This window comes from Bombyx mandarina, chromosome 11 (genome assembly GCF_030267445.1).
Source record: "Bombyx mandarina strain Sakado chromosome 11, ASM3026744v2".
NCBI classification, from domain to species: Eukaryota; Metazoa; Arthropoda; class Insecta; order Lepidoptera; family Bombycidae; genus Bombyx; species Bombyx mandarina.
This window is the reverse complement of record NC_143218.1, coordinates 12,611,286-12,628,086: the sequence shown is the minus strand read 5'-3', so window position 1 is coordinate 12,628,086 and position 16,801 is coordinate 12,611,286. Positions and strand designations below refer to the sequence as shown.

General features: G+C 35.6%; 3 protein-coding genes and 1 long non-coding RNA gene across 5 annotated transcripts; 1 reads left to right on the top strand and 3 right to left on the bottom strand.

Moving 5' to 3' along the window:
• Nucleotides 1–2,657: 2,657 nt before the first annotated feature.
• On the bottom strand, nt 2,658–3,458 carry LOC149502044 (uncharacterized). Its single transcript, XR_016323784.1, has 2 exons — nt 3,137–3,458; nt 2,658–2,807 (listed from the first exon to the last, which is right to left on the bottom strand). It is a non-coding gene; the product is annotated as an uncharacterized LOC149502044 (long non-coding RNA).
• A 78-nt stretch (nt 3,459–3,536) lies between these two features.
• On the top strand, nt 3,537–5,628 carry mRpS34 (mitochondrial ribosomal protein S34). The gene is made up of 3 exons (XM_028183214.2): nt 3,537–3,852; nt 4,170–4,418; nt 5,408–5,628. Exons 1-3 carry the CDS (start codon nt 3,667–3,669, stop codon nt 5,561–5,563), a joined length of 591 nt encoding a protein of 196 aa, XP_028039015.2. The 5' UTR covers nt 3,537–3,666; the 3' UTR covers nt 5,564–5,628.
• Nucleotides 5,629–5,634: 6 nt separating this feature from the next.
• LOC114249584 (IQ domain-containing protein K-like) lies at nt 5,635–10,859 on the bottom strand. The gene is made up of 5 exons (XM_028183213.2): nt 10,186–10,859; nt 9,111–9,250; nt 8,338–8,432; nt 7,323–7,452; nt 5,635–5,757 (listed from the first exon to the last, which is right to left on the bottom strand). The coding sequence occupies exons 1-5, from the start codon at nt 10,439–10,441 to the stop codon at nt 5,665–5,667; spliced, it is 714 nt and encodes a 237-aa protein (XP_028039014.2). The 5' UTR covers nt 10,442–10,859; the 3' UTR covers nt 5,635–5,664.
• Nucleotides 10,860–11,037: 178 nt separating this feature from the next.
• LOC114249582 (uncharacterized) lies at nt 11,038–16,553 on the bottom strand. 2 transcript variants are annotated; one of them, XM_089730983.1, is made up of 6 exons: nt 16,212–16,553; nt 14,774–15,141; nt 13,369–14,550; nt 12,291–13,115; nt 11,922–12,214; nt 11,038–11,834 (listed from the first exon to the last, which is right to left on the bottom strand). In XM_089730983.1, exons 2-6 carry the CDS (start codon nt 15,134–15,136, stop codon nt 11,225–11,227), a joined length of 3,273 nt encoding a protein of 1,090 aa, XP_089587109.1. In that variant the 5' UTR covers nt 15,137–15,141; nt 16,212–16,553; the 3' UTR covers nt 11,038–11,224. The 2 variants fall into 2 exon arrangements, with proteins under 2 accessions (XP_089587109.1, XP_089587108.1); XM_089730982.1 differs by lacking the exon at nt 12,291–13,115 and having other exon boundaries at nt 16,212–16,546.
• Between the last annotated feature and the right edge of the window lie 248 nt (nt 16,554–16,801).

The following is a 16,801-nucleotide window of genomic DNA, read 5'->3' as shown; positions in this document are numbered from 1 at the left end:
CAAAAGGAATCCGTCCGACGGGGGACACGTCAAAGGGAAAACAAAATTGGTTATTTTTATTTAATTCCGAGAATTTTCATATTTATATACCTTTTAAACCTTCTCTGGACTTCCACAAATAATTCAAGACCAAAATTAGCCAAATCGGTCAAGCCGTTTTCATGTTATGTCGTGACAACGGAAAACGGGTTTCATTTTTATATATATAGATAGTACACTGCAGGCAGCGTGACAGTGTGGCTGGCAGTGGCAGCAGGTATGTGTTATATTTTTACATTTTCCTTAATTTCCGTAAATTAAACAGTTGTCTTCGCTTTTAGCGATAATGCCACTTATTGTATAAATGTATCTGATTTTGTAACCTTTTTCATTTCAATAATAAAATACAAAAAGAAACTTTTTAAGTTTAAACAATAAAAAAACCTATTAAAAATTAGTAAAAAAAGAGAGTAAGTAATAACATCGTTTTATCAAAAATCGTTTTTTAATATTTAGGGAACCAATTATTAAAATCGATTTTTTCACTTTGCGGTTTCATGGTCAAAGACTTATTAAGTGTATTATCTATAATCAGACTTTTTGGCGGGAAGGCGAGGAGTGAAGTTGTGTGATTTGTTTTATTTTGTCTATTTAGTGTTTCTTCAGGTTTAAATGTGTAATAACGGTGGCTTATTAACTGTTTAATATCTGTGAAAGTGCACAAATGTGGGAAAATGAAACAAAGCCGCTGGACGCAACTTCTCGGGATCCTCCAAAAAGTCCACTGAAAAAGTCTCAGTAAAAGACCACCATTTTACTGAGATTATATTTCATCCCATATCATCTCATCTCATTTCATATGATTTCATTTCATTTCATAATATCATTTTTCATATAAAAAATATATAATATTTATAAATTAGGCTGTACGGTATGATACCTTTGCCTTTCCAATTGGAAAAATAAAACTACCACTGCTATCAAAGATTCTAAGGAGACTTTTTGGCGGGAACGCGAGGAGTGAAGTTGTGTGATTTGTTTTATTTTGTCTATTTAGTGTTTCTTCAGGATTAAATGTGTAATAACGGTGGTTTATTAACTGTTTAATATCTGTGACAGTGCACAAATGTGGGAAAATGAAACAAAGCCGCTGGACGTAACTTTTCGGGATCCTCCAAAAAGTCCACTGAAAAAATCTCAGTAAATGACCACCATTTTACTGAGATTATATTTCATCCCATATCATCTCAATTCATTTCATTTAATTTCATCCCAGTTGATTGATGTCTCAAATTAATCATCTTCATTTCATTTCACTTCATATTATCATTTTGCATAAAAGTATCCCATATTATATCATTTTTTTTTTGGTTTTTTTTTTCTTTTTGGACCCAACACCAAGTTTTATTTGCCACTTTCAAAATATTATATCATTTCATCTCTTTTCAATGGGGTTGGCCGGTTAAAGCTTTTCTCAGATGTCGCCAGCGTAGCTTGTTCCCTTGTCACAGAGAGCCGCCATTTTGTGTGTTTTGCGTTCGTGATATTTCGGCATTTTGTGACTTTGATACGGTTCTTATTACTTTCTAAGTAGTGCTAAACAGTTTTACAACATGTATTCCAACTGGATAGTTAAAGAATTAAAGGAGGAGTTGAGAAAACGTGTTGCATCTTTACGAAGAAAAAAAGTGGATTTTGTCGAAAGGTACAATGTTGATGTTTTATTTTAACTTAGAAAACTTCTCTCAAACTGTTTCCGGTAGCTATTATAATAATAATATTAAATTGTGTACCTTAGGAACTTTATTCCTTGTAGCATGTGCAAAAAGAATTGCTCATATTACACACATTACCTACCAACTAATGTATTATTTTGCTTTTTTCAGATTTGAGCTACATGACCAAAATTTTAATTTTGAAACAAAATGAAAAAAATGCTCTAGCAAAATATGCTAATATGAGTCGTCTATTATCAAAGGCGGCAATCTGACTTTTGGACAATGATTGGTAAATCAGAAAAACGAATTATTGACTTTGTATTCCATTGGCAGTCACAAAACTCTTCGGAACGACATCTTAGATAAATAACAGGTTAACTATTAACCTTTATTTAATGCAGGTTTTGAACCGTATTCTTTGAAGGAGACGATTATATTCAAATAAATCTGTATTGACATATCAATAAAAAATTTTTGTCCAAATGTACAGATTGCCGCCTTTGATAATAGACGACTCATATATATGATTTGCTAGTGGAACCATGTGGCATTTTCAATAGCCAAGAGCGCCCATATTTTGCTGCATCTCCTGATGGTATGTTGGGCGAAGAAGCTATAATTGAAGTGAAATGTCCATACGCTAGCAGAAAACATGAAATAAATATAACAACGGTGCCTTACTTAGAAAAATGTAAGGGGATATTGTCTCAAAAAAAAACCTGCCCATATTATTATCAAATCCAAGGACAGTTATACTGCTCAGGCAAAACATACTGCAACTTGGTCATTTACACCTACAAGGACATCAAAGTGATTTATGTTGAAAAAGACAATAATTTTATAAATAATACGTTAAATAAATTAGATATCTTTTATGAAAATATTTTCAAAGAAGCATTGTATGAAAAACATCTGTATTATAACTGTCTATACACACTTGTCGAAATAAAAAATCAGGAATATTTTTAATTATTTTTATTGACAATTCCTTCTCTAATATTACATAAGTAACTTCTCTACTTTTTGTTTCTTCAGAAACTGGTTTCATATTCCATGAAAATATAGATGGTACAGCACCTTTCTTCAGATATTTATGTTAATGTTTGACACCTACAACACAAAGAATAACATTTAAATATACTATCACAAGGAAACCTGACCATAGTTTCAAAATATTTGTTATTGCAATGGATGCAGCGATTTAGATAGAACTTTCAATAGTAACAGCTGATAATGAACAACAGCTCATGAGGAATGTGTTTCCTCCAGTCTGATTTTGTGTTTGTTAAAAGGTTCCTTACAGCATAAATCTACTTGCAAAATTTGTTAGCAACTAATAGTATGCCTAACTAATTATTATTGGATTTTTTTAATAAGAGAACAAAGATGTGTGCTACACCTAGTCATGCATTATAAATATTTGACAGAAAGAAGCATACCTGTGTATTTACTAATGTTTTCATAGTCAGATTCCACAAAGTGTTTACGACATAACCTCGAACTTTTTGTGGGAGTACTTTTTTCGCGTCAAATGGCCTTTAACCACAGTCTTCTAATTTTCTTGTCCTTCGGGAATTGATGTACTCCAATTTCTGAGCATATTGGTACAAAACAACGCGTCATTGTGCTTAAAATAATTTTTAATCAAAAATTCCAATACAAATATTGAATGTTATGGGAACAATGCACACCAGCGCCACTTTGACAGTTGCCAACCCCATTCATGTCATGTCATGTTTCATATTATTAATCAACTTCATTTCATTTCATAGTATCATATTTCATAAAAAAAAAAAAATGTATAAAAGATTAGGCTGTATGGTACGACACCTTTGCCTTTCCATTTGGATAAATAAAACTACTACTACTCAAAGATTTTAAATAAGAATAAAATAAATAAAATTCAACTTTATGAAATATTAAATCCACCTTAAATTACTTATACACTTAATTCCACTAAAAGAAAGAAATGGCTACCGGTACTGTAATAAAATATGTTGGAAGAACGACTGACTTTAAAGGAAAATCACTTTGGGAAATCGTTGGTAGCCTAAAGAATTTTGGTGTAGGCAGGATTATTGTCAGATCTGTTTTCTTGCGTTACCCAGAACCTAGTTTTATGAAAATCGTGAAAGTGCAAACTTGCCCTGACGAGGTAATGTAACTGAGTTATATTAAATATTGTTAAGATGTCATTATCATGTGCTTAATATGTTGTTTTGCCAGTAACTTAACAGTAGTTTAGAAAAGAGTCCGAGAGGCAGCAGCTTGGCTCTGCCCCTGACATTGAAGAAATCCATGAGTGACGGTAACCACTCAGCATCAAGTGGGCTGGATGCTCATCTGCCTATTAGGGCAATAAAAAAGAATTATGACATAAAGAGTTCATACAAAATTGGCAATATTGTTGTGTGCCGAACTGCATCATTGTATTGGAACATTAAGATATGTGTAAACTTACATATATTACAGGAAAGGAGAAGAGTACGTGTTTGGGTTGAGAAAACATTCAGAGGACAAAAACTGCCCAATCTTACAGAAATATATCGCACATCATACAAAACTGATTATCAGCTTATCCCTAAAAGAGAAGAAAGTAGGTTGTTAGAGTCTATAAACACCATTGGAAATAAGGCAGATGTCATATTACCGAATTCTATTGAAATGCCACCATTGATGAAACTGTTTATCATTAAAGATCATGAAAAGAAAGGACTAGAAGTAAGTAGGAGTTCAAATGCAATTTAAAAATTAATAATTAGCGATCTGCATGTCTCGCCGTTATATTGTTTAACTACTATTTAAGTATGACTATTATGAAATTTAGAGAAATTAAGCAAATATGTTAAAAAAATAAATAAATAGGAACTGCATGTATGCTTACATGCTTGACTGTTGTGTTTATAGAACTTTAGATAAGCAACAGTCTCAGTTATAGAGGCCTAGGTACAAATATATAAGAAACCATTACTTTCTTATAGAGGCATCTATTTCTCTTGCGTAAAGAGAGAGTTTTAGAGGTTAGAAAGATGGGACCAGGCAATTACTCTCACTTAGAGATTTCTTGCTGGCTCATTTCTTACTTAGTCAGGTTTGACTCTATCTAAAAAGCCCCATTAGTTAAATGAAGTAGTTATCTATTAAGTTTAATATTCTGAAATTGAACTTGAGAAAATTATTGTGTGGAACACTCGTGGAAATGTCCCACACTAATTTGCCAGTATTGTGGGTTATAAGGAATAGAAACCTGTAAAACATATCATGCATGATTGAAACATGACAGTGGTGGCCTAGAATAACACCACTGTTCTCATCCATTGGCCACACAAAACTACTGGAAAGACTTCGATCTGATTTTATTACTCCATTGACACTTGGTTCATAACTAAAAAATATGACATTTTGAAATACCTAGGTCGGATGTAGTAAAACACGGTTAATAGACTTTCTAGAAATTTCAGTCCTATGTGAGCATACTGTGATTGCCAATCATAAATTACTAGTGAAAAGGCTTATAGGCCTATTTCTGCCGTAATGTAATGATCTGCTTTAGTTTGAACGATGAGGACAACCCTTATACTTTGCAAAATTGAGATTCAAGGTTGGTTCCGACATTAATATGCCCATGGATTCCAGTGCCCACCTTTTGACCACATGAGCTCAATCACATGTTTAAGAAATTATATATAACATATTTTTTCTATTTTCAGACCTCCAAAGACTTCATGATGCCCCTCAGTTATAATCAAAGTCCAAATAGAACAAACAAGATAGCAAAAGCCAATGAACAACCCACAATAAAGTTTACTATGGGATTAGGAAAACCAGTCAGTCCCTCCCTGTATGATGGTATCCCTCTAGAATAACAAATTAACTAATGTTGTTTAATTATTATTATTCAGATAGAAATAAAACACTGTTAGAGATTAAATCATGATTTACTAATTTAAAGACTCAAAATAATCACCTAGTTCTTCTGGAAATTCGAAGTAGATGCAAACCTCCTGGATAAAAATGGATTTGTATCCAATTCTGGAATACTTTGTTCTAATTTAAGTTTCTGAAAGAAAAAAGTACAAATCATCGTGCTTGTGAAGAGCTCAAAACTATAAGCAAACGTATTTCATGTCACGCTAAATGCAAAATGCATTTTGTCATGTTGCATGATTAAGTGTGTAATAATATAAGATTTTTGTTTAGCTTTTTTTTTGTGTCTGATGCCATAGGATAAGAAGACTTGTTCGGCAGTATGTTTCAAAGCTTGCGTGGCAAGTATGATAATAATCAAGATTTGTAGTGGTAAATATAGTTTGATAAAAATCAAAGGGCTTGAAAACTTTTTTTATTTAATTATGTTTTATGGTGTAGGTGCATGGAACTAGTTCATATTAAAAGTGTTAGCTGAGGCCTATAGACATCTAACGTAAATACTGCCTTCCACTTTGAGACATAAATTCTATTGAATAGTGTTATTCCTATAGTGAAAACTGGAACAAATATTTCGATCACGATGTTATTCGTCTTACTCATAGAAGTAAGACCTGGATGCTTCAAAATGATGGATGGTAAAATTATATTATATTCTATAGGTTGGTGGTGCACTGAACAAGTAATAGAATATATGTCTTCAGTAAAGTATTAAAATATGAAATATGAAAATATATATGTCGGCGCAAATATGACTATTTACCTACCTATTATAAAAATAATAAGGATTCAATGTGATAATCGGATCATCTGGTCGTCAACTAATTACTCTGTGTTTGTTAAGACGAGATTTTGATGTTAAACAGTCCCTTTTATTGTAATTTTAATACTTTAAAAACTTGTAAACACGCCGACATGTACCAAGCCCTATAAATACGGCCGTACTATCTAGCGCTTGGTCCCTCCCGATCCACTAACGGTGCTTTTAGGTACTTCAAGCACCGGTCACCGTTCTTGTCGAACCCGTCGCTTGCGACGAAGGCCTCGACGAGTAAATTAACCCTCAGACACAGCCCACTGAGTTTCTCGCCGGATCTTCTCAGTGGGTCGTGTTTCCGATCCGGTGGTAGATTCTGCGAAGCACGGCTCTTGCTAGGGTTCGTGTTAGCAACGTCGTCAGGTTTGAGCCCCGTGAGCTCACCTACTAGTTAAGGTTACGCTGAAATAGCCTCTCAAGGGTACCAGCATAAGTAGGGGAAAAAAAAAAAACGCTTGGTCATTCGTGTCCGAGCCGTAGCACAGTACGGACCTCTCTGGAACGTTGTCACGCTTCTCGTTAAATATACGCAGTTCTCGCGAAATTCTCGTGAAGTTTTGTTTTGGAAGCCCAAACATGAGTTATCGTCAAGAAAATAAGTTCGTTAGTCTCGCTAAAACTCGAGAACGGCTGGACCGATTTGACTAATTTCGGTCTTGAATTATTTGTGGAAGTCCAGAGAAGGTTTAAAAGGTAGATAAATATGAAAATGCTCAGAATCAACTAAAAATAACAATTTAGTTTTCCTTTGATGTGTCTCCGGTCGCACGGATTCATTTTGTTTGTTTTAAGTTTATTTTATACAAAAGTTTAGGTCTTTTATTTATCGATTGAGGCACTACGAAGTCTGTCGGGTCAGCTAGTTTGAAAATAAAATATACCCTCCAAAAATCACGCATTTCTTGTACGTCATCCTGTCGCTGTACAAAGTACTGGCGTACTGTCTTCTGGATTAGGGTTGCAGCGTATTCTTCGGGCCATAACCACGATTTAGGGTAGTAAGGACGAGGACTGTAAATTCATTCCATAATATTCTTGTCAAAAACATAAAAATATAAATTTGTTTTAATTTTGCGCGCGTGCGATAGATGGCGCTGCTAGGTACTACAATAATATTAATAATAAAATCATTTATTGCCTTTCACACAGATTTAGATTAATACATTTAGATAAATATAAGAAAAGAAAAATTAATGTTTATTTAATTTAAATCAGATTCGGCATACAACTTTCATGACCAACGAAAAGAATAGGTACCAGTGTGTTCATTGATTGAATATAGCGTAAATTTTAGTTCATTTGTAGATTTCGATAATAGCCTCCCAGGCGCAATAGATCCAACATATGAAATACAACTTTCTCGTTTCAAATTGGGATTAGACGATTGCGATATCACTTGGTTAACTGTCAATAGGTTCAATACCGGCAACCATCTTAAGACATGCCTCCTCATGCTTAACACTTATCTTCCTAGCCATATTGTAATACTATATCCGGTTTATTAAGTGCGAGTTTTTTAACGTCTCGATCGCGTAAAAGTTAACTCAAATTTGTATGGATAATGGAGTTGGAATAGCGCCCCTAGCGGCAAACGAAGGGAAGCTTTTACGCGATCGAGAAGTTAAAAAACCCTTACTAAGCACACAGTTACCATTTAATATTAATTTTGTAATTCCAGTGGTCGAAATTTGATCATGATGACCAGCACCAACACGTCTGTTCTCTATCATTTTATATATACGGCCATATTTAGATTGTAATATACTTATAATTTCTGAAGGATGGAAGAAAAAAGACTGATGCTGTAGCTGAATATTTTATGTTGGTGCTTGTGCGTTCACTCTTTTTGAGTAGGTAGGTAAATAAATATTTCTGAAATTGACAAAATATACATACTTGTTCTTAAGGTGTTCTCGTGCCCAAGGCATATTAAATATATGCGGACTTTGGAATTTGCGCCCTGGATAACGTGGATTATTGTTCCACAACACCTGCGTTTAAAGATGTACCTAGTTGTAAATCTTTTCAACAAACGAGTACAATTAAATAAAAACCGCCTTTAGCAACGATTCCAGGAATCGTCTAAGTATGGATTTTGTTAATGCACGTTAGAAAAATTTTCATTTACGTGATAGAATGAATAAATATTCGAATTAATTTTGTTATCATTGAATTTACTGGTGGTAGGACGTTTACTGGTGGTAGGACGTCTTGTGAGTCCGCACAGGTAGATACCACCGCCCTGCCTATTTCTGCCGTGAAGCAGTAATGCGTTTCGGTTTGAAGGGTGAAGCAGCCGTTGTAACTATACTGAGACCTTAGAACTTATATCAAGGTGGGTGGCGCATTTACGTTGTAGATGTCTATGGGCTCCAGTAACCACTTAACACCAGGTGGGCTGTGAGACCGTCCATCCATCTAAGTTATAAAAAAAAAAACATACCTTTTTTCCATTACATTTTATGTTTCTACTAGAGAAAACCGGTCCACTTCCAGGCCGATCTACGATTTGACTTTTACCAGATTGCTACCAAACTACAAGATCATCCAACTTAAATATTTCTCGAAACTTTCATCAACACCTGTACAACCGTTTCGGATTCAATAGGAAACACATCGACGTCTATATATAAATTATAAGTTCCTTTAATATAAGAAAATTTACCTACTTGTGCAATATGATCTATCCCGTTGAAAAAACACTTCTGTCTGACGAGTGCCTCCCAAATTTTTGCTTTTCTTAAAGTTTCTTCAAGTGCGGGTAGTAGGATTATAAATACTTCCGAGTTAATGTACTCGCATTCGGTTTCTAAATGTTATCGTAGTGGTTGCAATTATGGAAAGTTAGGTATTGTAAAATGAGTTGCAAATAAACACTTTGTCTGTTTATACTTTGCATGCCCTTGGAAACCTAATTTATTTAGGCAAATTTTATTTGTATTTTTTTATTGCTTAGATGGATGGACGAGCTCACAACCCACCTGGTGTTAAGTGGTTACTGGAGCCCACAGAAATCTACAATTTAAATGCCGCCAACTACCATGAGATATGAGTTATAAGGTCTCAGAATAGTTAATTTTATTAACCAACTGTTTTTATGGTTAAAATTTAGTATTTCCGCCCGTGTTATTACAAACTTCAAAAGATCATGCATTTATCAATTATTACTTAATTATTACGTAATTACTGGTGGTAGGACCTCTTGTGAGTCCGCGCGGGTGGGTACCACCACCCTGCCTATTTCTGCCGTGAAGCAGTAATGCGTTTCGGTTTGAAGGGTGGGGCAGCCGTCGTTACTATACTTGAGACCTTAGAACTTGTATCTCAAGGTGGGTGGCGCATTTACGTTGTGGATGTCTATGGGCTCCAGTAACCACTTAACATCAGGTGGGCTGTGAGCTCGTCCACCCATCTAAGCAATAAAAAAAAAAAAAAAAAAAAAAAAAATTCTAAAATATTGGTTGGGTGTAGACGTTCGATATTAGTGAAATGGGACTGTGGATTGATTATGTTCTGGGGATTTGGTAGTTGTGGGATAAACTTTATATGACGATATAATTATATCTATTCTAGGTAAGGTTTGCTTATTTTTCCGCTCGAAGTAATGACGAATTTATGTTTAAAGGGTTATATAAAATCCTTATTTTAATACAAATGAGACTTCGGAGTCATGTTTCAGACTGAACGGTGCAATTTTAAGCTGTAGGTGGGCCGTGGTTCGTCACGCTTAAAAAACAAACCTACTGAGAAAAGGTGACTTTGGCATGTCCTCATTCTTGCTTTCGACGTATTTTAGTATTTTCTGCATTCTCTCGTTACTTTCTTCTACAATCTCTGACCATTTTGCTTTCTTTTTTTTCTTGATGAAAACTGGAAAATCGATTTCGGAGCACGGTAAACTATCAGGCAATTTAAAAGTCGCCAAAGCATCTACCATTTCATATGTTGTAGACTTTTGATCTTTGTTTTTCCCTTTCCGATCAGTATTTTTTGCAGCCATTGGATTGAAAAATATTTGGATTGTGAAGTTATGTTACTTAAGCATCCGATTGTAATAAACATAGGATAGTACATTTAATAGGTAACAAATGTTTTGTTTTGACGCACGCAAATTGAAACGAGTCTATCAATACTATAGAATATATGAAGAAAAAGTTTGCATACAAATATAATTTATTTATATCAGGTCTTTATCTATGAAGGTGCAGTTTAGTATACAAAAGCTAAGGTCATTTTGTTATAAATCGTATTTATTTCTATCAATAAAAATATGCACCTAAGGCATCGATGCATTTTTGCCAGCGTGGTGGTAATTTTTATACGGGAGCCCAAAAGCTCTTCAAAACAATTTTGTATTGCCTCTCGGGTATTGGATTTTTTTCCTGTCAGGAAGTTGTCTAAACCGCATAGCTTAAATCATGGATTCTCAAACTATATTAAGCAGAGACATCTCTTTTGAATTAATCCTATCTCCAGTTTTTTCCCTAGCGATACAAAATACCGTAAATCATAACCGTTTAACTATAAAGATTTTGAAATAGATGGTCAATCTGATTTCCTTCCATTCTGCCGAGGGGGCAAATAATAAATCCAGTATTAAATATGTAATATGTTTATTAAAATAAAATTGCATAATGCATTTACTCTGATACTCTGAATATTACCATCCAAAGTTTAGTACTAAATAATTTACGTTATTAAATATGAAGTCTTATAACTTATCTAATAAATAAGCGACTTTCAGTCAAGAGTGTATCGTAATTATAACAAAATTAAGATCAAACTAATAATTAGAAAATTTTCCCGTTATCTGGGATATCCAGTCTAAGTAATGAGATACTTTCACGTAGACACCAGGCACACCAACTTGTCCGCAGCCGATTCCCCATGACACCACACCCACAAGTTGCCATGTTCCTCCGCGTTCGCAGACCAGAGGACCACCACCGTCACCCTTACAGGCGTCTTTTCCTTCTTCGCCTCCAGCGCAAATAAATCCTTGTCCCAATTCGTAATTGTAGCCCAATCTTGTTTGTCTTAACTGCTGCTGGCATTGACCATGTGACAGTATAGGTACATCGACTTCTTTCAATGTATTCTGGTATTTTCCGTTTGAGCCGAAAGCATCTTTTCCCCATCCGGTAGTCCAGCATCGCTGTCCCGAGTAATCAGTGTATTTATCGGGAAGACAAGCTGGGCTAATGTGAGGATAATTGGTCCATTCAACTGGATGATCCAGTTTCAGGATTGCCAGGTCGTTATCAAGAGTACCAGCATAATATAATGGGTGGATATGAACTGATAATACATCTCTTTCAATATAGGGGTAGAATTCCACATCGCGATTGACATCCCATTCACCTAATCGCACACGCAGCTCGAAACTCTTATATCTGAAAAAATATTTAGAGATAAATTGAAACAGCCAAATGTTACACGTATTTACTTCGGTATTGTGCAAGATCATCAGATGTACTTACGATTTAATACAATGGGCAGCAGTCATAATGTGGAGGCCATCAATGAGCGTTCCACCACAGGCGTAAACTGACTCTTTGGGGTCTTTCTTTAGAATAGCTGCTTGCCAGGGGTATTCGCCAAATTCACTTTCTCCATCAACGTAGGCAGGTGTTTTGATTCTTCCGTTTATGCCCTGTGAATGTCTAACTCCACACTGGCCACGGTTATTTGCTTGAGGTCTTAATGGTCGACGGCAGCACACCTGATTTGGTCGGCATTGTTGCACTAATGGACGGTTTGCATATCCTTGACGCTGAAAGTAGAAGAAGAAATCGTTGAGACCACTTTTGCGTTGGAGATTCTACACACCAGTCACAAACTAGGTTTACCTCTTGTATGCTTTGACTAGATTGATCAAAATTTTCTGATTGATTGATTTCTCGCTTCTTTCTGTTTTCAGGAAATCTAAAGGTTTGGCCTGTCGGGTTGGCCCCATTAGGTTTTTGTGGAACAGTGAGGGAACGGGAATAAGCGTAACGATTTGCATATTTTTGACCATTATCGTTCATGCTAACATTTAATGATCTTTCAAAACCGTAGTTATTATGGACAGGATTGTGTATATCATATTCGTTATTATAATGTTCATCTGTATCGTCGTTATAATAGTCATCATCTTCGTTTGAAGCGGTGGATTCATATAATTGTGGACGTGATTTAAAATACCCAGGATATTTGTTTTGATAGTGTGTATAATGCGGTGAATAAATAGGAGGACCATGATTTGTCGGTACAAGTGGAGGATGAGAATGGTGGTAGTAACCATACGAATTATGGTATGGTTGGTGGTGGTGGTAATGTTCATGTTTATTCAAAAGGTAGTGTTTCTTTTCATGGAAGAGGTCTCCAATCCTATTGACCACATGTTCGTTAGGTGTTATGTGCAAGTTTACTAGAGGCTTAACTATTTTTTCACCGTAATCATTTTTAGTTACCTCAATGGCTAACAATGGGTTTACGGAAAGCAAACCTAAGTTTATGCCGCCGCTATTGATTGCAGGTCCGTAAGGGTTGTGTATAGGACTGTGACCGTAAGGATTTATAGGATAACCATGGGAAGGCTGGGGCAACCCAAAAGATACACCAAACGTGGGCTGCACTTTTTTGTTGGTATTGACGCCGTTATCACCGAAGCCGGCTGATCCAAATAGGCGCTGAAGTGATATTTATTTTTATGATTAAGTTGATGATTGTAAATTACTAGTTATTTTTTAAATGTCAGTGCCCTTTGTTTAGTTTTTCTTTTGTTATCTGTTACAGTCAGGTTTACCAGAAAGGAGTTAAGTCCGAATGTAACAGCGTTACCCCAGTTTAATTTAATATTTTTGTATGAGTTGAATGAATGGATAAGGAGATCAGCGTGTTAAATGTAGATGAGTGATTTGATAAGAATTAAAATTTACGTACCGGTTCAATTTCTTTAGCTTGTTCCTGAGGCTTATCTTCTTTGACATCTCTTTTACTTATTTTCTTCACGTCATCATTTGTAGAGTTTTCAGTGTTTGTCATCTGAGTTATTTCGATATTAGTTATGTTATCAAGCTGTTCTTCGGTGAGAGCTACAATTTCGCTGCCTTTATTTCGAGGATCAATTGGTAGATATAAATCATCCCGGCGTCCAATTATTTCTTGGCTCGGGCATTGGTCGTAGTTAACACATACACATTCAAATCCCTGTGCTTTGGCTTCATGGTAATTTTCTTGAAATGCGTTACTTTGTCCAAAAGTTGCTGGACCTTGACTGTATATGTTGTTACCAGATCCTACATGTAACTCTTTTTTATAAAAGTCGGAACTGTGTGAGGCATAATTTCCTAATGAATTACCATACTTTTGATCTTCAAAAGCTTGATTTGGGTACTGATTCGGTAAACCCTGTGTCACAATATTTGAACTGCCTTTGTTGACATTGTTATACCCATATTGCCCGCCGTAGATTGTGTCCGTTTCGTAAATTGGTTTGCTATCGATGAAACCACCAGACATAGGTTTAAAACCACCCGATGAGCTAAAATCTCCTCCCGCGGCAGTTATGATTTCTGAGTGCTGGTTAAGTTGACTTTGGGAAGCTAAGTGACCTACCGACCCTACAGGGATGGCGACAGGCTTAATTATAACTTTAGGGTCCTTTTCAGCGTCACTGTGTACATAGTGGTGGTGTACGTGCTGTTGAACAACTGATTCTGTTTTCGTACTCGAGTGCAATGATGAAGGATTCTTACTATATCCAGGTTTGTTTTCGAACACATAAGGTGCTTCATTTGCATAACTCGGAGGTCTAGTTACGTAGTTTACATCACTTCCGCCGTAAGATCCGCTCTGCGAGAATTGGAAGTTGCTGTTTGAGACTCCATATTTTTCAGAAAAACCCGGTCTTACGTTGCCCCCATATCCGATCCTTTTTGGTGGAGTTTTTTGAGGCCTAGGAGGATACAACATAGGCTTAGGTGGACCGTATGCCCTAGGGGGCCCTCGAATCGGAATTGAAGCAACTGGCTTTCCGATTGGCTTGATATCAACCGGTTGCGCGTAAATCAGTTCATCGGGTGAAACGTATGTACGTTTTTCTTGAGTTTCTTCATCGTCACACTGTAAGTAATAAGATTTAATTTAAATTATTATAATTTCTATGACATAATAGCTGATAATAGGCATCTTTGCCGCTATAAGAATCTTGCCTTATTCTACGGCGATCGATTATGGTTTAAAACAATGAATGAAATTAGATTAAAATCGTTTGCTAAAAAAGAAAGTAATGTATGGCGATTTATCTTTATATAAAATCTGTAATATATCCTAATGAAATACTTACTTGTACAAGTCCCAAACTACAAAGGCGCCCTTTGATGAGATTTCTAGCTTCAGCGTCATCACCTGCGTCCAAGGCTTCCTTGATCGTGGGATCGCCGTATACATCGTCGAAGTTGTCGAAACCACCCAAACTTCTACCCTGTTTGCGGCTAACTAATTCATCGACAATATCATCGAGTACAGTTGCATTCGACTCCAAACTCTTTTCTTGCGCTTCGGAGACAATTTCACCTTCTAATAATTCTGTTTTTGCATCTGCCACATCTGCTGTTGAGTCTTTTTTATCACCACCCCAAGACCATTCCGCTAATGAGCCCCCTATCAATAATGATAGTAGTATGAATGTGAAATTCGTCCACCGCATGATCTCTAAAAAAAATGAATAAGAAATATAACAAATTACAATGTGGATAATATATTATATTACGACTAAATCTCGCGAGAAGGAAGCATTCGTTTTGTAATAGCCCCGGCGTATCACTTTTACTTTCGCGCACAATCTGTAGTTACATAATCTGTATAAAGTCAGTGCTCTTTGGCAGTAGTCGCATCGTAGGTGACAGAAATGGTATTAATAAAACTTAATACATGTTCATTTTAAATATTAATTGCTCAAATATGCAAAATAATAAACAAAATAGTTAATTGGTGGTTGTTTCCGTGCTAGCAAATCATTCGTTTAAGTTTGTTATTTACGAGGTCAAGCAATGTTTTTGTTTTGGAAGAAAGTATGAAATTGGTGTCATTGTCGTGGTTCGGTTCGAATTCGGTACATGGGTTGGTTTAGCAGTCGTCCTGCGTTTCGAATCATGCGTCATAATTCTGTAACGTTAGTAATACAATTGCGCAACGCTTTAAGCGGTTTGTCCGTTTTATGCAACGTGTTACGGCATGACCCGCGGTTACAACGCGTTCTTTGGACATGAAAATTTCTCCTTTTGTCTTTTTAAAAATGTTGATCTCAATGAAAGTATTTTTCTAATAAACGCTAAGGTCGTTTTCTATGTTTTATTTAGTTGTTATTGTTTTCTTTGTATTAATAATCAATTTTGAAATAAAGAAAAACTGTGAAGAGAAAATAATTTTACGTATTTATACGTATTTAATTCTTAGGGATAAACACGATAATTTTCTTCATTCAGATTAAGGCTAAGTGTTACTTGAGCTTTAGAAAACGTTTAAGTTTAACGGAAAGTGAAAGCGCGTATCGTTCTGAGGATCTTGCGACTTCTTTGTGAAAATTATGCGTTTGGTTTCGTCGGTTGGTTTTCATCATATTTTTATTTAAAATATTTTTTAAGACATAAAAAACAAATTATTAATTTAATTTTAAAATGTTCGACATCTTGCATTTGTCATTTTATATTGTACTATAACCGGACGTTGTTTTTTTTTAATTGTAAATACGCCGATATCGAGACACACTTTTTAAAACTTACATTATTTTGCACTCCTTATGTCACTTATTTGACGTCAAGTATTCACCACTTCACTGGCGCACTGTTTGAGTTCGAATGGCTTCCACTTCTACCACCGCCTCGCTTTATACTTCGACTAGTCTAAAGATGCACGGGCGCCGATTTGTAAGACAACTCACCCAGCCTTCTACCACAGATCGTCGAATTGTCCACTAAACGACACGATGCCGGTACGGAGCAATCGTGAATCGTTCTCGTTCAGGTTGCATTGGTACCAGGCGTGACGTCTGTGTCTTGTCATTGATCTACCCCTGGTTAACTCATTCAAGTGAGTTCCGAGATGTTTGGCAATATGGGTTTTATTGAGGTCGTCTTTACGGATCTTCATTGTTAAGTATTAGGTTCATGGCAAATGTCATTTGAATTATTCAGGAAGATATCTTCTAAATAACATTTTGTAATAAAATAAATGTGTTAAATTTTTGCACCACTTCGAGAGTATCTTAAATATTACTTCTGAATAGTGTGGAATATGAATAAAGAATATTTAGATTTCGTATAGATAGGTAAGCGTAATCATCGTAACATCATTGGTTTTTCGATAGAATTCA

Coding starts and splice junctions, on each gene's coding strand:
- mRpS34 (XM_028183214.2), top strand. CDS start 3,667: ATGGCTACCGGTACTGTAATAAAATATGTTGGAAGAACGACTGACTTT. Junction 3,853..4,169: donor TGCAAACTTGCCCTGACGAG/GTAATGTAACTG, acceptor CATATATTACAG/GAAAGGAGAAGAGTACGTGT. Junction 4,419..5,407: donor ATGAAAAGAAAGGACTAGAA/GTAAGTAGGAGT, acceptor TTCTATTTTCAG/ACCTCCAAAGACTTCATGAT.
- LOC114249584 (XM_028183213.2), bottom strand. CDS start 10,441: ATGGCTGCAAAAAATACTGATCGGAAAGGGAAAAACAAAGATCAAAAG. Junction 7,453..8,337: donor CGAGAACACCTTAAGAACAA/GTATGTATATTT, acceptor ATGAATTTACAG/TCCTCGTCCTTACTACCCTA. Junction 5,758..7,322: donor AAATGCGTGATTTTTGGAGG/GTATATTTTATT, acceptor TTTTTCTTTCAG/AAACTTAAATTAGAACAAAG.
- LOC114249582 (XM_089730983.1), bottom strand. CDS start 15,136: ATGCGGTGGACGAATTTCACATTCATACTACTATCATTATTGATAGGG. Junction 13,116..13,368: donor AAGCTAAAGAAATTGAACCG/GTACGTAAATTT, acceptor ATATCACTTCAG/CGCCTATTTGGATCAGCCGG. Junction 12,215..12,290: donor CTAGTCAAAGCATACAAGAG/GTAAACCTAGTT, acceptor TTCTACTTTCAG/CGTCAAGGATATGCAAACCG.